General features: G+C 50.0%; 10 protein-coding genes across 10 annotated transcripts; 6 read left to right on the top strand and 4 right to left on the bottom strand.

Annotated features, from left to right (window-relative positions):
- Positions 1-235: 235 nt before the first annotated feature.
- On the top strand, positions 236-1,756 carry HO133_007821 (uncharacterized protein; the record flags this gene model as incomplete). The annotated part of the gene is made up of 1 exon (XM_037298691.1): positions 236-1,756. The coding sequence occupies one exon, from the start codon at positions 236-238 to the stop codon at positions 1,754-1,756; it is 1,521 nt and encodes a 506-aa protein (XP_037156027.1).
- Positions 1,757-2,443: 687 nt separating this feature from the next.
- On the bottom strand, positions 2,444-3,610 carry HO133_007820 (uncharacterized protein; the record flags this gene model as incomplete). Its single annotated transcript, XM_037298690.1, has 1 exon — positions 2,444-3,610. One exon carries the CDS (start codon positions 3,608-3,610, stop codon positions 2,444-2,446), a length of 1,167 nt encoding a protein of 388 aa, XP_037156026.1.
- Positions 3,611-4,202: 592 nt separating this feature from the next.
- On the top strand, positions 4,203-5,666 carry HO133_007819 (uncharacterized protein; the record flags this gene model as incomplete). Its single annotated transcript, XM_037298689.1, has 1 exon — positions 4,203-5,666. The coding sequence occupies one exon, from the start codon at positions 4,203-4,205 to the stop codon at positions 5,664-5,666; it is 1,464 nt and encodes a 487-aa protein (XP_037156025.1).
- A 427-nt stretch (positions 5,667-6,093) lies between these two features.
- Positions 6,094-6,566, top strand: HO133_007818 (uncharacterized protein; the record flags this gene model as incomplete). Its single annotated transcript, XM_037298688.1, has 3 exons — positions 6,094-6,119; positions 6,202-6,310; positions 6,393-6,566. 3 exons carry the CDS (start codon positions 6,094-6,096, stop codon positions 6,564-6,566), a joined length of 309 nt encoding a protein of 102 aa, XP_037156024.1.
- A 514-nt stretch (positions 6,567-7,080) lies between these two features.
- Positions 7,081-9,173, bottom strand: HO133_007817 (uncharacterized protein; the record flags this gene model as incomplete). Its single annotated transcript, XM_037298687.1, has 6 exons — positions 7,081-8,451; positions 8,506-8,611; positions 8,661-8,705; positions 8,757-8,879; positions 8,931-8,976; positions 9,053-9,173. 6 exons carry the CDS (start codon positions 9,171-9,173, stop codon positions 7,081-7,083), a joined length of 1,812 nt encoding a protein of 603 aa, XP_037156023.1.
- Positions 9,174-10,926: 1,753 nt separating this feature from the next.
- Positions 10,927-12,050, bottom strand: HO133_007816 (uncharacterized protein; the record flags this gene model as incomplete). Its single annotated transcript, XM_037298686.1, has 4 exons — positions 10,927-10,981; positions 11,030-11,876; positions 11,931-11,966; positions 12,017-12,050. The coding sequence occupies 4 exons, from the start codon at positions 12,048-12,050 to the stop codon at positions 10,927-10,929; spliced, it is 972 nt and encodes a 323-aa protein (XP_037156022.1).
- A 1,028-nt stretch (positions 12,051-13,078) lies between these two features.
- On the top strand, positions 13,079-13,789 carry HO133_007815 (uncharacterized protein; the record flags this gene model as incomplete). Its single annotated transcript, XM_037298685.1, has 2 exons — positions 13,079-13,146; positions 13,213-13,789. 2 exons carry the CDS (start codon positions 13,079-13,081, stop codon positions 13,787-13,789), a joined length of 645 nt encoding a protein of 214 aa, XP_037156021.1.
- Positions 13,790-14,022: 233 nt separating this feature from the next.
- On the bottom strand, positions 14,023-15,982 carry HO133_007814 (uncharacterized protein; the record flags this gene model as incomplete). Its single annotated transcript, XM_037298684.1, has 2 exons — positions 14,023-15,908; positions 15,973-15,982. The coding sequence occupies 2 exons, from the start codon at positions 15,980-15,982 to the stop codon at positions 14,023-14,025; spliced, it is 1,896 nt and encodes a 631-aa protein (XP_037156020.1).
- Positions 15,983-16,521: 539 nt separating this feature from the next.
- On the top strand, positions 16,522-18,556 carry HO133_007813 (uncharacterized protein; the record flags this gene model as incomplete). The annotated part of the gene is made up of 5 exons (XM_037298683.1): positions 16,522-16,526; positions 16,582-16,724; positions 16,787-17,337; positions 17,387-17,554; positions 17,603-18,556. 5 exons carry the CDS (start codon positions 16,522-16,524, stop codon positions 18,554-18,556), a joined length of 1,821 nt encoding a protein of 606 aa, XP_037156019.1.
- Positions 18,557-20,267: 1,711 nt separating this feature from the next.
- Positions 20,268-22,196, top strand: HO133_007812 (uncharacterized protein; the record flags this gene model as incomplete). The annotated part of the gene is made up of 5 exons (XM_037298682.1): positions 20,268-20,335; positions 20,395-20,538; positions 20,593-20,908; positions 20,963-21,382; positions 21,438-22,196. 5 exons carry the CDS (start codon positions 20,268-20,270, stop codon positions 22,194-22,196), a joined length of 1,707 nt encoding a protein of 568 aa, XP_037156018.1.
- Between the last annotated feature and the right edge of the window lie 25 nt (positions 22,197-22,221).

Here is a 22,221-nt window from a genome sequence, read left to right as displayed (position 1 = left end):
TATCCTAACCGGATGCGACCATAAAGGAATCGAAAAACAGCACGACCAGTTGAACCCCTTCATCAAGGTTTCCCCCCAACCACAAACGTTATATACATCTCCAGATTTACGACAACTGCAGCCTGTCGACGCAAGCTAAACTGGCCCTCTTTGAGCACCGTCACGGAGTGTCGCACAAGCCAGCACTCAAACCTGGTCTTTCCATTACTACGATTTTTGCATAGGAGGCTTTGAGATGTCTCATCAAGATTCCAACCCTTCGAGTCAGAGTCTCCAGCGTTCGGGCGCAAGTAAATCTGCTCCCTACAGAGACGACAAATTCGATACTTCGCGGAATATGAATGGCAAACGCTCACAAGGCGACCTTCGGGAGGACCAAGTGGAGGCTCCACGGAAACGTGCTCGCCTAGACGGTGACCATCACAGTGAGCGAGTAGAGTCCCAGCAGCCATCAAACCCTATGACGAAGATTTTGAACCCAACCCAGGAGCAAGAGTTCGTTGATGGACCAGGTCATATCGTCTTCACTGATGAGCGAGGCAAACGCTGCCCGGCAATCTGTTTCAATAAAGCATTGCTCAACACCTTCACGCGCATTGCCGTCGTTAGCCGTGAGGTACAAGAAAGAGATGGAGCAATACAGAAGGCACAACTCGAGCTCGAGCAGATCAGGTCTTCAAATCAATCGGCTGGGATAGAGAAAGCAAAGAGAACAGTGGAAGAGGCCATTAAAACGCAGGAACACATCGAAGCGGGAATACCGGAGCTGGTCGAAGCTCGGCGACGATGTGATAGTCTTGCGCAGGAGAACAAATGGTCAAAGCTAATACTCGAGAACAGCAGAGAGGTTGCTCAGTTCGTGATTGAGCAAATTCTCAACAGTGAGAACCTATTGAATATTCCAACAACGTCCAAACCACAAGAGCCGGCTGAAGTTAATAAAGACGACCCAGCAGAACCTGCGCCGGTTCCTCAGGAGACAGTGCATGATACTCAAAGGTCCAACGTATCTGACAGCAGTCTGGCCTCGTACACCACAAGACTGCAATCACTCGCCAACATCGAGGAACAAATGACACCTCGCCAACTAGCTCTTCGACACTTCAGATTCGCGGCGGACGAATTGGACTACCGCAAAGGAAAACTCACTTTCATGCAGGAAGAGTATGCGCAAGCAGAAGCTGCAAACAGAAGGCATCACCACGAACAATACCCTGACAGGCCTGCGAGTACCACCCAAACCGACATCGACTTACAGGTCCTCCAGGAGAAACAAAAAGCTACCAGGATGGTGATTGTGGCCGAAGAAGCGTACGATCGCACAGAGCAACACGCGGAGGCCCTCGGTCTAGGGGACATCTTGGCTGATCCACATGCTTTCTATTGGGGCGAAAATCACAACGAGTTTCCGCTGCGTATTACGAGAAGCCCGTCGGTGTTCCCTGTTGATCGGTCGCGGATCGAGGCTTGGATGGCATCAATTCCAGATTCTGCTGTGGTGGATCCTCAAAGGCAGGAGGACGCTGAGCTAGCCGGGGGCGATGACTGGGAAGCAAAGTCGGTCGAAATGTTCGAGAGTGTCAGCGTCGTTGCTTGCGACATGTATCGCAAGAAGATCGATAAGTGGCAGGAGCTTTCTGGCCGTTTTAGAGAAGGCGAGGGGGAGGGACGGTCGCCAGGGAATGTGCGCCGGAATCCTAGGAGAAGTTGTCGTGGTAGGCAGTCTCCCAGTGGAAGTCCTCGCACTAGGTCTTGAGATGGGCTAGAAGTCCAGGAGGATACGCAGATTATCTCCAATACGTAGAACATATAGGCTGCGATCAAAAACAGCGCACTGCTTACCTTCTCTACTTTGTCCCGTACCGTGGTGTGGATCTTCAAGGAAGGATTGCAACGATTTTGGAGACAGTGAACGTTTCGCTCGAGCGACTAGTACATTTTGATTCATTGCTATAGAAAAGATGACAGATATATGGCTTATTTATATATGAAGAGACGCAGCAGAAAATTCCCAAGAGTATTGACGTTGACTCACAGAGTATTACAAAGCATCAGGACTCATCTCCCATTGCCACAGAGGTCCATAGCAAATCCCTTTACTAGAATCAGTGTCCCGTACCATGGTGTGGATCTTCAAGGAAGGATTGCAACGATTTTGGAGACAGTGAACGTTTCGGTCGAGCGACTAGTACATTTTGATTCATTGCTATGGAAAAGATGACAGATATATGGCTTATTTATATATGAAGAGACGCAGCAGAAAATTCCCAAGAGTATTGACGTTGACTCACAGAGTATTACAAAGCATCAGGACTCATCTCCCATTGCCACAGAGGTCCATAGCAAATCCCTTTACTAGAATCAGTATGAGATTTACGTCTGTGTCATCGTCAGCGCTCGCTCCAAGTCTACAGTTTTTCCCGTCCAAGAAGTCTTTTGCTTGCTACTTTTCTCCACCAAGGTGCTCGAGAAAAAGAGTTCTCACTCGCTTTGCGCTTGCTTGGTCTAACCTACCTTGATAGGCCACGGGAACGGAGTATCGGATTGGAATCGCATAAGGAAGCCAAGCAGCGCTTACCGGGTTCAAGATCTTGGCCTCCGGGGCCATGATGGTTGTGCGTAGTGGCAGATGCTCCGATTGTTGCCGGCAACTGTCGGGGTTTCGATGATCCTGGACGGATACCCAGTCCTCCTTTTCAGCTATGTTTGCCAGACCCTTCTTTTCGTGCGTGTACAAGGGGATAGCATAGTAGGTCATCTTGCACAAGCTCACGACAATGAAATATCTATCCTCGGAATAGATTGGTCCGAAGTCTCCGGTGGACCGGTGTTCTCTGGAGCCTCTGGCGCCTTTGCCGACTAATGTCGAGGTTTGCGAAGCTTGCGAACCTGGCGCAAAGGCTTGCACGGCTGGTCCCATGTAGTCGGGCTCGTGGACGTTTCTTCGAACAATAGTTCCTATTTTGAACTCCGATTTGAGGAATGGGGCATACTCACGGAATCCTGCTTGCTCCATAGGAGGCTGGTTCGGTGTTCGCTTGTATGAAATCGAGTACTCGCTGGAGGCAGGCTTAAGATAGGACCGATCGGATCTTGGAAGGCACTTGCTCACCTTTGAGTTGGTGCTTGACGTGGAGTTCGGTCGTTCCCAATTCAAACATCTTCCAATAATCACGGATCCGGACTTCTGAGTAGAATCAACCGAGAGCTTTGTCATGGATTCCACAACACCTTGCGGGTCTACAGATTTTGGCTTCGAATTTACCGTCGCGCCTTCGGTGACCGTCTGCTCGGCATGACATGTGGCTTGCGATGTGGTCGCGGAGTCATCGTCAAAGAAGGATTTCTTGGGAATACGAGTATCTGCAACCACGGACTTTTGCGTCCTAGTATGGGCATGTGAATATGGGCCAAGGTTGCTGGGTGTGCTTGGGAGGTGATTTCCGGCGTTACTAGCCAAGGATGCTTTGTTGTAATTCTTGTTTTGGAACGCACTGGGTGGGGGATTGCCTGCAGGTCTCCCAGCTCTGCTTGGTTTGTAAGGAGGCGGCTCACCTCGAAGGCTTGAAGCAAAGCTAGGTGTTCCAGGCTTTTGGAAACCCGGTGACATCTTGCTTGTAGGTAAAGGATCGACTGTTCTGCTATCGAGCTGAAGTGGGTGGTGTGAAAACGATCTTGCTGCTAAGTGGGAAGGCGAATAGTAAATGAAAGAGGACGTTGACCAGAGCAGAGCTAGGTATTAGCCAGAGGCTGCGCTTGCTGAGCACAGAACAATGCCATACGAGCTGGCTTCAAAGAAGAGCTTCTTCACACATATTGAACCAACAAAGAGAGAACGAAGTAGAGCAATACAATTCTAGTGCCATTCAGAGAACAAAGACCTAGCGACCTTTGTACGCAGCCTGTAGAGCTTATTGGTCTGCCCGGGTGATAAGAAAACACTCCTTTGATAAAGGGCCGTGCTTGACAAAGCCAGGCTATAGAGAGTACCAAGGGTGTGTATGACAAAGCTGTCAAAGTACCTTCAAGATCTATCTGCTTTGTTCCTTTCAAAAAAAAGTACAGTAGGAGATAAACTTTTTCTCCAAGAAACAAGACTTGCAATCTCATTCAACAGACCCACCCTCCGATCACGAAATCAAAAACTCATGCGCAATCTGTATTGCCGCATCTGTCATCACACTAGCATCACCTTTGGCATCATGGAAAACCACGTACATAGCTTTTTAACCAAATTTAGGCCTGCATTTGGTCTGTTGCGGAATTTTAGGGGCAAGCTACCAGCAAAGACCCCAGGGGACATCGAGAGTGGCCGGCCAGATCTCATACAATCTCAATCACAAGACGACACGGCCGACGCGACTAAGAATGCGTCGCAGCTCCAAGATACAGGAAGCCTGAGAGCTAAGCAGGAAGACTCTCTCGACTCCTCAGCCTCAAACACAAATTCAGGCGATGATCACGAAAACCATCCACAACCGCAATTCACAGAAGGCCCTTCTCGGTTTGTCTTAGCCAAAGACGGCTCAAACGACTGCGTAGCGCTGCTTGTGAACGAAAGGTTTCTCGCCAAACTACGTGACCTTTTTCAAGAGAACCGGGATATAAGTGCTCTAGACGGACCACTTTATCATGCGAAGATGGATACGACCAGCATCGAGAACTCGATACAAAACGCGCAAGAATCCCTGAAGATAGCAGAGAGTGAAGAACAAGCAGAGAAGTATAAGAAATCTATAGAGCAACAGGCTTCTGAGCTACTTAACATCCGTCATTGGAAAGATAAGCTCGAGAAGGAGCAGAGCCTAATCAAAGGCAACCTTGAGTTATCCCGAAGCCATACTCAATGGGTCTTGGAAACGGCTATGAAAGAAGCTGATCTTCTGGGACCAGAGAAGCCATTGCCGGCTATCTTGCTTCGCGATAGAGAAACCGAATACACCGAAGAAGAGGTCGAGGTTCCCAATTATGCGATGCCTGCACAGAGTCCGGCAGTGTCAGTTGCATCAGATCACGAAGAAGTCGAGTTAAGCGAAGAAGAAAATCAGCGCCACGCAGCCTATGATGACTTCATAGACCGTTCGCAGCTCTTAGACACAGTTCAGGCCGATTTCGACGACCAGCAAAACAATTACCGGGAGAATTTGGCTATGTTTCAGCAAAAAGCAGAAGCGGGGGTTAGCAAAATGTCTCGAAGTGACTTCGATCGTCGGAGCGTTCAGTACGGACAGCAACTCACACGAGCCTTGATCGATGCAGAGGAGGAATTCGAGGAAGCAAGAGAGCATGCTCAAGCATTAGGCGCAATAGGTTCCGATCACGGGCAAGAGTTTTACTATGGAGCCGAATATGAGGAGAGCTGGCCGGAGAACAAGATCGCCGACTATAACTCCTCCCACGACTGGGGCTTCATCCATGACTGGATGGACAACATCCCCAACGCCACCAGTCAATCAGACACTGAATCGGTGGAGATAGACGAATGGGACGCAGAAGAGGTCGACGTGAATGACAGTATCAGCGTGATAGACCGCGAAGACTACCGTCAGGACATCGAACGGTACCGAAGAATCTGCGCTCGTCTGGAGGATCCCTGTCCAGCAGTACGGTGGTTGGGACAGCCCGATGCCCAACCTTTGGAGCGAAGGTATTCGTTTTGGATGTAGTGTCGCTGTTTGCGGTATGAGTATATAAGTTAAGTAATCAAAAGCTTTGTGCAGGCATGCCGCCAAAAAGAAATTACAGTTGAAGCTGTATGGGTCCCCAAAAGATCGAGACTCATGACTGCGAGGAGCAGATTTTTCCATTGTCGAAAGCTCTGTCTGAGCTGGGATTCATTTCAATGACAAGTAAAAAACATTGGGCTTGATATTCACGAGCAGGCTTGTTCCCAATTTGCCCGCTATGTCTATCTCTGCGGAAATCTGAATGCTCATCGTCGTGAAACAGATAAAATACGAGTCGTACTAAACAAGCGTGTAAATTCGATACCCAAGGTGCCTCAGCTTCCGCAAGCATCGCGGCATATTTCGACAAACACCACTCAACCCTTCCACCCTCCTATACCCGTCTAGGTACATCCACTCGCCCACCATGTCTGCAGCATACGACCGCGAGCAGTACGTCCACCCACACCCTGCCCTCCCCGTCCCCTCCTCCCCCCCCCGCCGCCACCCCACACTCTCTAACCCCAACCCACAGACAAAACAACACCCGCCTCTCCGAACTCTCCTCCAAAGTCTCCGCCCTCCGCGGCGTCACGGTCGACATCTACGACAATGCGCGAGACCAACACGTCATCGACAACAGCGTACGTTCCCGCTCCACTCCACCTGCCTGGTGCACCGATCGTCTCGCTTTGCTAACGATTTCGGCCCCGCCCCACGCAACAGTCCGAAGTCTTCTCCTCCATGACGAACTCGATCAAGGGCTCCGCCGGCCGTCTGGGCCGAATGGCGCAGCAGGGGAATAAAGTTGCGATATTGAAATTGGCGGGGATCATCGTCGGTGTGGTGGTTGCGCTGTGGTGGGGGTTGAGCTTTCTGTTCCGGTCGAGGAAGGCTTGAGGTGGTGGTCTCGTTGTCGTGGATTTCTGGGAGAGGGAAGGCTATGTGGACGAGGGGAGGGAGAAAATGCCGAGAAAGGGCTTTGAAGGGGCCGGAACAGAGACGGCAAACATGATACGCTGAGTGTGGCATGATTTCAATTCTGGGGATTCAGACGTGAGTTCGAAGTGTATGGCCATGTCTATATCTCTGAGAGAGCGCTAATGCCTTGAAGCTCTAGAAGCTGTCCCACGACAATAGTGTGGTCGAGCTAGAATCATACGCCGCCAAGGTATAATTTGGGATTCGAGAAGTATCGTTGGTGTACGTTGGTGTACAAGATCCCGCATACTATAGTTCAATATGTTTTTTGGCATAGCACAATTGGAGAACAGCTCAAAAGCACCTCGAATCGCTCCCGATACTACGCAAGCATGTCGCTGTCTAATCATAATGAACTCCCTCTACCGTACCCACTCGTGTACGTCCTCTAATGACCCCGAATGCTCGGTTTCCTTACTTAAATTCCAAACCTTCACTCCCAGACATTCGAGAACAAATCCTCACTAGCACCACCAAAACCCCCTCCACCAGCAGGCTTGTTTTGTACAGGTGGAGGATTGCTTGCAGCGGGAGTTGCAGGTGCAGCGCTGCTCCAGCCGCCGAAGTCTTCATCAGGCGCAACTTTTGGAGTAGGTCGCGAGGTGCTGCCAAAACCGCTGCCAAGCGCCGATGATTGGGCAAGCGAAGAAGCAGGCGTACCTCCCCATGCAGAGAAGTCAGTGGACATTGGGATCGATGGGTTTCGGGCAGGGGCAGCAGGTTGAGGCTTTGGAGCCGTTGTGGCGGCGGAAGGTTCAGGAGTGGCCCATGCGTCACTAGAGCCCCAGGCGTCGGTACTGTTCGAGAAGCTGGAAAATGCGTTAGTATTAGCTGGTGGTGCGGATGCTGCTGGGTTTGGGGTGGGTTGTGAAGGAGCAGCAGGCACAGAGAGGTTGAAGGCTGAATTGATATTTGCGGACGGTGGGGATGCTGGAACTGGAGCCTGGGCTTTCTTAGGAGCAACCCTGGGTGGGGTTGGTTCGGAAAAGTCGAAAAGATCATTTGAAGTACTCGTCGTGGCTGGCTTGGTTGATGCAGGGGCTGGAGGAGATGCAAAGCTGAAGTCGCCGAAATCATTCGAAGCACTTGGGGTCAGATTAGCTTGGGGTAACTGCGGAGGTTTCGATGCGTTTGCTGGTTTTGAAGCTAGCTTCGGACCTGTGTCAAAGAAGCCTCCACCGCTCAGAGGTGGAGATGTGACTTGCGGCGCTGCGACAGATGATCGCTGAGTGGCTGCGTTGTTGAAGCTTGCGAAAGGGTCGGATTTGGGTTGCTGCTGGGGCTTCGGTGCTGGTGTTGATGTTGGAGGGTTGAAATTCAACCCGCTAAAGGCATCATCTAGGCCACCAAAGCTAGACTGTTGTTGAGCTGCTGGTGATTGCATGCCTCCGAACGACGGCTGCCTTTGGGGCTGTGGCGGAGGCTGAGTTTTGGGAACTGAAGCATACAACGAGAGAATTGATTGCTTGAGATCCGGCCTTGAAGGAACTGCTGTGCCAGATGGTGTCGAAGCTGAGCTTGATGGTCTGCCAGATGTGGCGGATGGTGGACCACCAAAGAAGTCAAGACCAAGCAATGAGTCTGCAGCTTTCGCTTGCTTGCTTGGAGCGGAGGCCTTTGGAGGTGCGGATCGACCAGGGATGTCTGTCGTATTCGGCCTGACAGGCGGCTCTGGTACATCGCCGAACAGATCAACAGGAGGGGCTGCTTTTGGCGCAGGAACAACCGGTTGACTGGACGTAGACGCAGCCCGCTGTGACGCTCCTCGTTCCAATTGAGCTTTCTCTTTTACAAGATTGAGTGGCTAGAATTGGGTTGTCAACGTCGACTTCTATCCGCAGGGTCCGAGTCTACCCACCACATCATCGTCTCCTTCTGCGTCCAGTGTCGCTGGGTCTGGCATTGGTCCATCCATCACCCATCGCTTAGACTCGTATTTCGTCCGTATGAAGTTCTCTATCTTTCTGATAGCCTTTCAGCAGTGCGTATAGTTCATTGCAATTGCAGACTTACCCATCAGAGGGCACGTGTCCAGCGGCCAATTTTGCCTCCCAGTACCTGTTCATGTCAGGTTTGGACTATGGCTCTTCCTAATTATGTGCGACTGACTTGTTCGCCCTTGAGTTTCCCCAACGCAGTACGCTCTGTAGCTGCTCGTCCGTCCAGGCATCCAGGTCCACAGACTTCACCCGGCTAATATGCGTGCCCATTCCCCGATGTATCCCAGAGCATCTTCAAATCGATTAATACCGATGCTGCATGTTCCCGAAACCTGAGACATACCGTATGCACACGAAGACTCCCAGATTCCAGCTCGCCCATCTTGGATCTGTGTGGAACGATCATGTCAGCTCCGTTCAGACCGTGGACTATGTGACAATGGCTCGCAGAGGTACTTGGCTTACGCTTGTTCCTTTTGCAATCTGCGCAGCTCTTGTTGCCTTCAAGCTTGAGTAGGGTCTTGATAGTCTGCTGGTTCTGGGCAGCTCGCTCCGCGGCCGGGTTCGGCGGCGCTCTTCTCGACATGGCTTTCGATGCTCAGTCAAATGAAGACTCAAGTATGGGTAAGAACTAGAAGCGAGTCGTGCTCCATTCACTTCAATGCTGACTTTGGAGGTTGCCTTGAATGAATTCGTTCATCGCACCGAGTCGGTAGGGCTGAAATTCAATGCCAAGATTACGCCTCTTAGCGCGCCTACCAGATAAACTGCAGCAAGAACGAAAAGGAAAGCTCAATGACTTCTCCATGAGTGCCTAGACTAACAGGCGGCATAGGTCCAGCGTAATCTATTAGGCTCTTCGCAGCCACCCAACAACTTCTGGGTTGTATCTACATGTTTGGACAAGGTCTCTCCGAAGCGAAGAGATCAATGAACCTGCTGTGCAGCGAACTGCTGGCACTGAAAGCCGCACTCGAACATGTTCAGCTAGGTAGACTCCCGGCTCGAGTCTGCCATGGATCCCTCAAACTTCGCAACCCCTAAGTTCGAGAAGATGCTATTGTTCACCAAGGATTGAAAGTAATTCCAATTCCCAATAGATGAGAGCCTTCTCTTTTTCTATTCACGCATGTTTTTGCGAGTATCGACTAGAACAAATCGAGTCTTTCTCTCAAAGAATATTGAATGAACATAATTCCTTTGCAGGTGAAGCGACGAATCTTTTATGAAGAGTTCGTGAATAGGGTCACCTTTTCCTAGCACCGCGCCTAGACTAGAAGACTTCATTCAGACGCTTTGCCCCGTATATATAACCTTTGGTACATTCTCTTACCTCAAGTGAATACCCAGCATAGACATTTACAGCCACGGAACACTTGATCCTACCGCGATATTAAGACACTAGTTCAGGCTTGACAGTTCCTCGCGCTGAGTACGGTACGGACCAGGTCCTCTGTCTTCTTTCTATAGAATTTTCATGTACTGTTGCATTGCAATCCTCTTCTCCAATCTCTCCAATCTCTGTTGTACGACCAGGTCATCCGACCTCGCTCACAAGACTCTCCAATACCTCTGAAACGACCTTCAAGACCTCCTCGAGAGTCATGGCCCGTAAGATAGGCATGTCTTCTATTCCACCGCTCCATTGACCAATTCGACACTGTTGTCCGAGGGTCTAAATATCGAGATTCGAACTGCAGCATTTGAGAAATCCAATCACGACACCAGCGCCATTGACACATGTAGATAAGGGTAGTAGGAACGTCATGAATTTGATGTCGGCGTGTTGATTGTGCGTCATCTATCATGGCAAGGTTACTCCGACCGCTCATGTTCCTGGATAGTCTTCATTAAACCTACAGCTTTAAGAACGCCCTTACCTTGGAAAGAGAATGAAGCAAAAGTCATGCATGATGGGCGAAAGCTCTGATTAGAACTCTTGATGTTCTACAGTTCAGGCACGTTGCCAGAATCAAGTGACAATTTTCACGGACTTTTCCCTTGTCTCTTCTGCAAGGGGAATTTTTCCATGCGCGTTGAATCCTCTTGATTTGATATCGTTTGGTAGGAAGAGCCGATTTATTCTGGTCGATATCCACAGGTTCATGCGTAAATGAATAGAACTGGACCCTTCTCTTGATGTTTGGAGAGTTTGAAACTCCCTCTATGCTTGACTTCTACTACATTCTCTTACCATTCTAATGTTGAAGGCAATATCACTTTATCTCACTTGACACAACATCAAAAGCAGTATTGGAATAGGCTGTGCGTTGATTCTTTTGTGGCTCATTTTGTAAGTAAAGAAAACATTGGTTGCATTCCCCCTTTCAACCTTGTTCCTACCAATTGCTTGTCCTCTTCATCTTTTCATTCTGAATTACCTCGATCCAATATCTTTACGAGATCAGCATACAGTCATCAACTATGTTCAGCCTTGCTTACCCATCAGGATCCAACACAAATGCGATGTTCTTCATCCTGCCGTCCGTCAACTTCTTTTTCCAGTTTACACCTTTCTCCTCAAAGCGCTTGCATGCCGCATCGATGTCGTCAACAGCGATACAGATATGACCAAATCCTTGCGGCTCATCGTTGCCATTATGGTACTTGAAGTTGGCATCTTTCTCAGTCCCGTAATTCCAAGTCAGCTCGAGCAGACCCTCCCGCTCGGCGGTCGGATTGACACCATTCGCGGACTCTTTGGGTACGGCTTCATCTCCCAGGTACGCCAAGAAGTAGAGATTGAAGCCGTTGGACTCATTCTCCGAAGTCCGTATTAATGACATACCCATGATATCCTGATAGAACTTGAGAGATTTCTCATGGTCCTTGACCCGGATCATGCTGTGGTTGAATTTGTAAGTGGCGGGATCTGTCTCCTTGACATCCTCAGTCTTGTCAACGGGATTGAACGCGATTATTTCCACCCAGTACCCATCTGGATCGAGGGCGAATGCGATATGTCTCATGCGGCCATCTGTTAGTTTCTTCTGAAACTTGTAGCCAGCGTCTTCGATCCTCTGGCAGGCAGCTTGGATGGCGTCTACGCTGATGCAGATGTGGCCGAAGCCTTTGCCTGGATCGGAGTTGCCGTTGGCGACCTTGAAGCTGTCGTCTTTTTCGGTGCCGTAGTTGTGAGTTAGCTCTAGGATGCCTTGACGGGCAGTCCAGTGCTGGCCGGCGGAGAGACTCTTCGGGGTGTCATAGGCAAGGAAGTACAAGTCGAATTTTGCATCGGGGTTTTCTATTTTGTTGACCTGTTTCATGCCAAGGAGCTCGTAGTACTTGACTAGGCAAAGTATCAGACATCGGGAAAGAAAAAGAGAGACCGGGAAACACTTACTCGATCTTTGAGGATCCTTCACACGAAGCATCGTGTCTGTTGAACTGGTCAGGTCTACCATGCGATCTCAGTTGTTGGATACTTACGATTCAGACTGTACTTCTTCGGATCAGTAGCCATGGCTGCGTAGGCTCGATACACCGAGACTGGTGCTCGTAATTGTGGAAAGCCTAAAGTCTTGTGTGCCTTGAGTAGATTGCTGAAAGTAAACATTAATCTTCTATATACACGAAAAGCAGTTGAAGTATGTGATGCTGTTCAGTCAGTCCATCGGTGACGATGGCCATGACGTGCATGCTAAGATGTCCCGCGCCGGGAAGACATCTAGTCTCATGGAAGCCGCTCGAGCGGACCAATTGAAGCGGCAAGAATATTGAAATGAAAGACCCTCATTGGAGGAGAAAGATTGCAAGGTTGTGCCTAAAGTACATGTACCGTACCTTCCTTATTATCCTCCCGGCAGCGACAAACCTAAAGTATGTACCGTATCAAAGTCACTTGTGCAAGGAATAGAGTATGCTGTTGCATAAAATTTGTGCAGAGGTGCATTAGGCATATACGTTGTAAGATCTTAGCATCTTCCTCCCCATGTAGAGTACACTTCTCCCCATCCAAGGTGACAGCAAGGCCTGCTCTCATGAAATTTTCTCGTTGCGCTAATTTAACCGTACAAGTAGTCTACTTTCAAAGACATCGAAATTCTGAAAGCACAATTTTGAGATCCATGCAGCAAGAAATAACTAAAGAACACTGTGCAACGCTGTTTGAAGGCGAATATCCTACCTTGTTGTTCACTGCAAGAATTATCGAGAAAGCCTTGCTCTCACTCATACACGCCCTCTACCCTATCTATAACTCCACTCTGCTATCTTGCCTCATTTCTCGGTTTGTGAAAGCCTTTAGCGACTAGTTCCTTCAGATTGTTCTGTAAGATCACCGTCCCATACTATCAGTCTCAAGATCATATTGAACTAACCACCATGCCTTCAGATCCGGACCAAAGGCCTTGAACCGAGCAAGAACAGTCCCTTGTACCAGCCATCGAAAACTTCAACCTCCATCTCCCGAAAACAGCACAATCTCGCGTCCTCGACAACATCAATCACCCTCTCCATCGACGTCCTTACGTCGACGAATCCGCCACAATCATGCTCAATGCGGCAGCCATGAAGGACCTCCTGTCGGAGAATGTAGACGAGAACGCCTCCCACTTTGCGTATATCTACCTACCCTACCTGACCCAATAACCCCTTAGGCAAAAGCTGACTCCCTACACCCACAGCTTCTTCTCCCGCGCCGGCACCATCATGGGCCACGACCACGCCGCCGACGTCAAAGCCGTCAAACGCTTCGCCGCCTTCGCCGCCAACACCTGGGCGCACAACGACATTTCTATCAAAGAGACAGGTCGTACGGTCAACCCTTTGACGCCCGGCACTACGATACTCCAGGCCGTGATCAACGAAGACGGTAGCGGGTTGCATTGCTTGATCGTGCAGGTTAATGATTTGGTGGGGGCGGTGACGCATGTGAGGGAGGGGACGTTGTTGGCGGCGTTGAAGGGGAAGGAGGAGTTTGTGGGGGAGACGGATGAGGTCGCCGCTGGGATCAAGGGGGTTGATCTTTCCAAAGGGGGTGCTCAAGGGAGGGATGTTTCCCAGGGGGATGGTGTTTCTGAAGGGGAGGATAGCGGTTCAGAAGATAGTGGGAAGGGGAAGGGGAAGGGAAAGGAGGTAGAGGAAGTGGAAGAGGCAAAGCCGTCGAAGATTCAGATTCTGGTGTGGAGATCTGAGGGTATGGGGGAGTATATGGCTAACGAGCTAGGACCGAAGTTCAGGATCCCGAAGGGTTTTCACTGAGGGTGAATATCCTGGCCTCAATCAAGTCATACGGCTGATCATATTTCAGGCAAATTCTGTCTTGATCGTCATTTTAGATATGTGGGGAAATTTGGGAGATATTCGCCATCTTTATTATAGCTTGCATCGGCGTTCAGCGATGATACCCTGAGATTTAGTGGAGAAACACCATTTAAGTGCCCGATCCTACCCCGTCACATAATACATGTACTACACGGAATACATGGCAAACTTTAATCTCTCGTCGCTCTCTTCCAGATGCCAGCGACTGCTGCTCCAACGGCGACAACAGCCCCACCCACAACCCACCACCTCACCCAATCAACCTCTTCCTCCCCTTCCATCCCCTTCGGCAGTGCACCTCCAGGCCACAAAGCCGCCTCCGCAACATGGACAAACACCTCACTGATACTACCCCACGTCACACTAACATGTAACGGCTTCGCCATACCCGAGCTGGAGGTATACTCCTCTGGCTGCACGTCGCCTCTCTGGGTAGATTTGTCCATGTCTGCTTTCATAGCGATGTATAAAGAGGGCATCTGGTCGAGGTAAGTGTGTTGGGAGCGAAGTTGCAGGATATAGGCGAAGGACTCCGGATCGGAGGAGTCATAGGTGTACACTAGAATGTCTGCGGCGGCGAGCTTGGCACTGTTTTCGAGAATGGCGGGTTCGAGTTCACCCAGTTCTTCGAGGATGAGGGTGCATTGCTTCCCACCTGGTAGTTCTACGCTGTTGACGGCCGTTCGGGGCTTGATCGTTGGGTGATATGTTGGGCTGAATGGGCGTGATAGAAAAGCGTCAAGGAGGGAAGATTTGCCTGAGCCAGGGGCGCCAAGAATGTAGGCGAGAAGGACGTTGCGTTCGGTTTTCGCAAGCTTCTTACCGCGATGGTTGCGTTTGCGAGGTTTAGTGAGATGCAGAGCGGATGTGGTTTGTCGGTCGGGTGGATCGTAGCCTAAATAGGCAAGATAGGCGAGCGTGGTTTTGGGCGAGAAAAAGGTGGTCATGCTCCACTGAGCGAGCCAGCCTTGAAGGGTGATGAAACCAGCTTCGTTGCGGATGGTGGAGGATGGGAAGTCAGTGGCGGAGTCAGACCAAGTCGAGGGTAGGCCTGGAGTCGCCGCGAAGAGAGAAGTGAATTCAGAAGGGGATAGACCGCCGTCATTGTCCTTGTCGAAGAGCAGGAAGAGGTCGACGAAGAAGCGATAGCCGGCTGGGGAGAGCTCTGCGGAGATGTTGGCGGGTACGTCGAATTTGGGGTGGAGGAACGAGGAGTGGAGCGATAGGCTGTTGGAGTAGTGGAATGTGCGGAGGATGATCCAGATGGTTTCATGGCGGCCCTTTTCGGCAAAGATCTTGTTAAGGAGGATAAAGCCTTCTTGAGTTACACCCTTTGGAGTTACGGCAGAGGCAGAGTATTTTGAGATGGCTTGTTTGATATTGTCCAGGTCTTCTTCTTGGAGAGACTTGCCGAAGCATTTTGTCTGGAAATCATATACCTCTTTATCACTCAAGTAGCCGTCTTGGTCTTTGTCGCAAAGGTAAAATACCCGTTCAAGTGCAGAGACACAAGCTGGCTTGAGACAGGATTCCTTGGAGTCGAATAGCGGTGCTATAGGGTCCGTGACCGCTTTTTGGCATAGGAAGAAGACCTCGTTAATATTGTGATGCTCCCTCGCGCTGGTACGGATGCAGGAGTCAATCTCTTTGAACTCGGCCATGACAGGAAGCATCTCATCTTCGACGACTTGCTCCGTATTAATATTTGTGGAGAGATCTGACTTGTTGGCGCATAGAACCACCGGCACATTGACACCCAGTGATCTGAAATGCGGCAGCCACCAGAGCGCCACCCTTTCATAGCTGTAGTGGTCCGAATAGACCAGCAATATGACATTGGATTTTCGTATCTCTTTATCCAAATTTGTTCTCTCCTGCGGCAGCGCTGACGTATCCACGATGGTGGTTGTCACGTTCTCAGGCGTACCGATGCTAGGAGGGATGGTGATTTGAGGGAGGACGGGCTGAATCTTGTTGGTCACAAAGACATCTTTCACAAGACTCGTTATCAGACTTGATTTTCCAGTGCCCTCGTCACCACAGAGGCATATACGCACTTCAACAGATGTTAGCTTCGTCTTTTGCGGATGTCTTTTCATGAATGGCTAGTGCTGCGTTACCTGTGGCCATAGCTTCACCCCATAGCTAATCAATCTTAAGAGGTACGACACGAACTCCTCTGAACGCAAGTGCTTGATTTGACCAAGCTTCTATCAGAGCGCGCAAGTTTCGAAGCTTGGCGCTGGTAGACAAGATCATACATTCACAGATTGTCTATGCCCATAGCCAAACCTCTTGGAGCCCGAAAGATCGACAGATCGCTCGGTACCAAACCCGGGGACTCGGGCACTACGGGTAGGGCGTTTAGGCACGAGGCAGCCCGAAACCTCGAGCGTTAACCCCACATGGGGGACCAAACATAATACCACCAATGGTGTCGACAACACCCAGACCTGCGATACCCTCCGTCGAAACTCACCTTCTTATCCTCTTGTATGCTTTCTTTGTCTCCATGTACATGATATGTCTTGATAGAACTTGAGCACCATTTTCATATGTATATTTAATCTCAAGTGTGCATCATCCCCCCGAACGCCATCCCGTGCCACCATACTTGCAGCTGACGCAGGGTCCTCCCACTCGGTTTCAGCTACAGGTTCAAATTCACCATGTTGTAAGTGCTAACTTTCCAAAGCACGCAAATCATTTCTGACCATGGAAATCCAAAGTGTCCTACCACCACCGCCTCGGTACCCTATCACCCAAACCACTGCAAGCCCCAGTGGACAGACCAATGGACAGACTGTGCTGGAAATGAGCAATGTCCTTACCCATCCCAGTGGTCCCGAGTTTCAGCTGTCCGTCGGAGAAGGTTAGAACCCACAAGGTCCCCTTCACCCTGTCCCTAACACCCTCTCTTACATGATGCACTAGGCACATACATCCTCCAGGACAACCTGCACCTCGCAACACCCCCACCCCATCCCCAAGACGCCCCCACGGTCAACCCCAATCCTCTTGCTACAGCACCTATACCGCCAAAAGCAGGCATCAAACTCACAATCTGTATCACAAGCCCTCGGAAATCGTCACTGCAGCTCTATAGAGTCAATACATCTACGAGCACTGGGTCGAATTTGGGAACATACAGTATCAAGGAGAGCGAAAATGAGTCGAGGAGCTCGAATGAAACAAATAACAATGGTGCGATGACACAGCTGCCGTCTAGCAATGCTTCAGGCCGGACTCCGGTGTTTGGTGAAGATAATATTCTCTTGACTCCGGTTGCTGGGAAAGAAGGTGTGAAGAGAAAGAAACCGAAGACAAATCTAGTGAAAAGTAACTCGCAGTTTATATCGAGGGTCATACCACATGATTCGCTGAATAAACGTTTGCAAGAACATAATCCAGAGGGCATGTTTGTGTTTGCGAACATAGATAGGGCATATCAATGGCTTGATCTCTCATCCCCTACCCCTGCTAGGGTATGATCCATGAAATTTTTAGTAGGCATATTGTTGACTCGAGTTGTAGGCACAACCCCTTATGAAGATCCTTTTTGCCAAAGCTCATATGCTATGCCATGACATCAATTCGCTCACCAAAGGTCCTAACCACATCGATGTTATTATGGGTGCCTCGACTGGAGATATTGTATGGTTCGAAGCGTACTCTCAGAAGTACGTCCGCGTGAATAAAAATGTAAGATAGTATTAGCCAAAGTGCCCACCCCACCCTGACCCACCGCAGAACATCATCAGCACATCAGCAGTATCACAAATTCGATGGCTTCCCGGCTCCGAAAACCTCTTCCTCGCTGCTCATATGGACGGCAGCCTGATAGTCTATGACAAAGAGCGCGACGATGCCGCTTTCATTCCAGAATCCAACGGCGCTCCAACTCTCTCTCAAAACCCATTTGATCCTGACCTAAAACCCCTCCACATCAATAAGTCCGTCAATTCGAAAAACCAAAAGGCAAACCCTGTTGCCTCATGGAAGATCTCTAACCACCGCATCACGGACTTTGGCTTTTCACCTGACAGCCGCCACCTTGCTGTCGTCTCGGAAGACGGCTCTTTGCGCATCATCAATTACCTCAAAGAACAGCTTACAGATCTCTACCCCTCCTACTACGGCGCCTTCAACTGCGTCTGTTGGTCTCCCAACGGCAAATACATCCTAACGGGCGGCCAGGACGATCTGGTCTCGATCTGGTCCCTCGCCGAACGTCGCATCGTTGCCCGCTGCCCCGGTCACCATAGCTGGGTTACCGCTGTCGCTTTCGACCCGCGGCGCTGCGATAATCGTAACTACCGTTTCGGCAGCGTAGGCGAAGATCGCAGACTACTATTGTGGGATTTCAACGTTGGCATGCTGAGACGGCCGAAAGCAGCATCCATACGCAATAGGGCGAGTATCTCGTCGAATATTCCTGTTGGACGTAACCGTACGGAGAGCCAAGCTACGAATCGATTTAGATCAAATTCGAGTTTAGATGACGATGGTGTGGATGCAAATGAGTTTGTTGAGCATGAGGTGGAGAGCAGGACGGTGACCGCGGAGCTGCCGCCTGTGATGTCAAAGGCCATTGATGAACATCCTTTGAGTTGGGTTGGGTTTGAGGAGGAGTGTATTATTACTGCGTGTGTGGAGGGACATGTGAGGGTCTGGAAACGACCTCAGGATTGCCTGAGTCCTTGATTACTCGCGCCTGATTAGAGGCTGAGAGATTTCTCCGTTCTATGGGGATTCGTACGTTCCGAAAGTGCACGGCGGAGAGGATAGAGTGAATGAGATATTTTTGAACAGAGGAGGGCTTTTCGAAGTAGTCCTGGACTGATATGGGGTTCACTCACCCATCTTGAGTGATCAACCTTGATTGAGCGGGCAACAGCGATACCAAATGGAAGCACCAAGAAGCCAGCGACTGCTCGAAGGTAGCCTCGTTGAGTCAATGCTGTGCATTGTATAACAGCCATAATTCATGCGGTCACCGAATCTCAAATATGCACATCTTGAAAAGACTGAGCAAGAAGATGAAGGCGCTAGCAGCTTGCTGAAGGGAAAATGTCATCTAACACGCCAAATGATGTGTCTCGTAATTGTCAACAAATGACTAGGATAATCCAGATTCGTCCTTCATGCAAAAAGTGAACGAGCCACTTCTCTTGCACCTTTGAATGCTCAGCTTTAACATCGTAGACAGAGCTAGCTCGTATGCAGAAGTATGTGCCACTTTCGATGCATTTGAAGCCAAGAAGAGCTGAACATTTCATTTGGCCTGATATGAATTGTGCGGCAAGGAGCCGGAGGAAAGGTCGCTGGAGGTGTCTCGAAGACCAAGGGCCGAGAGCAACACTCAGGAAGCGTCTTTAGATCGAGGAGCCTGCGTAGTTGCGGTGCGCTGCTCCCACAAGGCTGTTTGTTACCGGAAGCCCACGATGGATGTCTCCGTCAAGGAGATTCCAGTGAGCGCTAGTTCGTAGGCGTTGTCCCTGCTCCACAATTGACTCCGACCCGAGCGCTCATTTCGGTCCGCAGTACAGGACGATTGGCGATTGATAGAGGAGCGAGGTGGACACTTGTGAAATTGAATACCAGGTAGGTGGTACGTGCGACGCTGCCAATTCGCGGCATACAGGGAGTTCCCTTGGTTTCTTCGTCATCTACTCGTACTCATCGTGGTACAAAATCTATCAGGTGGCGGTTACGGAGCACTTGCTATTTCGTTTCATGTACCTCCAGTTCACTCCCTGGTGCTCCAGCTGTGCGGTCTGTGCGGTCTGTGCGGTCAAATCTCGGGGGTGGTGGCGGCCAACCTCACATCCCGGCATTTACCGATAAGAAAACCATGGACTGGACCATTTTTATTTCGTTTTTCCTTAACTTATTCCCAATCATCCATTATTTGCCTTTCCATATCAATCAATTAATTATGTGATGCTTTTTTGATGAGCCAGTACGTCACAAGATAAGTGAATCACTGGGTGTCTTGAGAGCGGCAGCGGCAGATTACTCTTCTTGCCGCTTGCGAGTTGCCATCTCTTTGTTCCAACTTATGTGATGACTGTTCTTGTTATTGCCTCTATCTACCTGTCCTGAGCGACATAATCCTTCTTCGTGATCACTGTCATCTCACAATTCTCTGGGCTTGAGTCCTCTCTCATTTCATCTGTCTCTTCCATTAGTATTCTTCTTGCTGTCGAGACTGTTGACATCGTTCGCCATTCCAGTCCGAGCGGAATTCGTCCGCCCAGACTCCCCATTCTCCTGTTTCATTGGTACGTTTACCTTGGCCTCAAGTATTCCCTGGGCGTTGCCTTGTATGGCAATGTCATGGTTGTCGACTTGTTGCATTCACCGTCATTCTAAAGTGTCGACATACTGATCAAGAGCAAGCGTCGAAGCATCCATGGCACCCAGCTTTTTTGGAAGTAGCAGCAGGGAGACGAGCAGTAGCATCAAGTACTTCGAGATTAGGTAACTTCACATGCTTGCTAAGTTCCGAGGCCGTTGCTGACTGGGATTCCTCAATCCAGGCTTATTGAGAGCAACCTGATCCTCCGAGGAACCGAATACGAAGCCTCCAGTGTTGTCCTCAAAGGATCACTAGTCCTCTGCCTTTCCGAACCTATACGCATACAAGGGATAAGATTGCGCTTCACGGGCGAGAGGCGTCTTGGGTCAGCCTAGACCACACACACGCCGGAGACATAGGATACTGACTCGCTTGGTAGCTGGTTCCAGCCGAGCGGCTCCGGAGCGAGCTCCATCAAGTACGAAGAGGAATTTCTACGACGTACATGGGACTTCCAAAATAATGGCAAACGATCTTCCGAAACGCTCCCGGCTGGAAATTACGAATACCCGTTTGACATGATCCTACCGGGTTCGACGCCAGAGAGCGTCGAGGGATTGACAGAAACCTGGCTCGTATATCGCATGAAAGCTACAATAGAACGAGGCATGTTGCAGCAGAACTCGGTGGCTCGGAAGCAAGTTCGCATCATTCGAACACTCGACACAGGGGCTCTCGAGCTCGCCCATGCAATGGTAATTCCCATCGAGAAGACGATGGGTTTTCAGTCAGTCACTAATGTCTATTAGTCCGTTGAAAACGTGTGGCCGGCTAAGGTCAACTACTCTCTCAGTACACCTACAAAAGCTGTAATCTTTGGCACGACCGTTCAAATCGACTTCAGATTGATACCTCTGCTGAAGGGACTGAAGATTGGGAAGATAACCACAGAATTGAACGAGAGGCAGGAGATGACCATAAAGGGGCCCCGAACACCCAAGAAATGTCGTGAAATCGTTCGACTTATTGCGAAAGACGAGCATCGTCTCCCGGATGATGTTGAGGCCGAGAACATCGGAGGACAGGAGGGATACGTATTTTCCAGGACCCTTGCTATACCACAAAGCTTAAGGAAATGTCTTCAATCGGTCGATGCCCTCGGGATCAAGATTCGACATAATTTGAATTTCAATGTTCAGATGCATAATCCGGATGGTCACGTATCAGAAGTGAGTGTCGATGAGAAAAATCCTTTTAGCAAGCCATTTTGCTGACAAGTAATAGCTACATGCAACACTTCCCTTGTTCATCTTCATCTCTCCAAACATGCCCATTGACGATAACAACAATCTGGTACACCAAGGGCCACAAACTATGAGTGCTTCCGCAGCTTTGGATGATCTTACCCCACCACAGTACGGGGAACATCAATTCGATCAACTCTACAGCGACATCGATCCGAGCGGCTACATGACACCTGCTGGAGCTGCCAGTGGAAGGGCCACTCCTTTCCAGTCACGAAGTCGAAGCGTCTCAACCGAGAACCTGGCATCGATGGATGGAGTTGCATCCAGTGATTTCGGCGCAAGCGTACTACAGTCTCGTCTGAGCAATCTAGATGTAGCGGGCTCCAATCGAGGTGCGAGAGACCGCTCGCAATTGTCGACTTCCGGCGACGGTACAGAACCTGGTTCCTTCGAGACTGCGAGGACGGATGACGCCGGTACACTACAAAGCTCTCTCCCTCGCGGCGGCTACTTTTTGGGTGGACATAGTCCCAGCACTAGCGCCCCGGTCTCCCGACGAGTTTCGGAAGAGGATGAAGTGACTTCTGGTCCAGTGACACCTCAGCACATCGAATACAGCGCGGAAAGCCTGGCAAAGGTTCCAAGCTACACGACAGCGTTACAATCCAATCCCAGAACCCTGGTCAACGATGGTCTACCGACGTATCAAAGTGCTATCTGTACACCCCGAATCTCACCAGCAATGCCACAGGCGCCAAGTCGCATTCACATTCATCAAGCTACGAGAGAGCCTTAAGAGGATTTGCATAAAACGTTGTTTG

The sequence above is a fragment of the Letharia lupina genome (assembly GCF_014066315.1).
Source record: "Letharia lupina isolate WasteWater1 chromosome Unknown contig_4, whole genome shotgun sequence".
Classification (NCBI taxonomy): domain Eukaryota; kingdom Fungi; phylum Ascomycota; class Lecanoromycetes; order Lecanorales; family Parmeliaceae; genus Letharia; species Letharia lupina.
The sequence above is the reverse complement of the archived record's forward strand: the minus strand, read 5'-3'. Positions and strand labels throughout refer to the sequence as shown.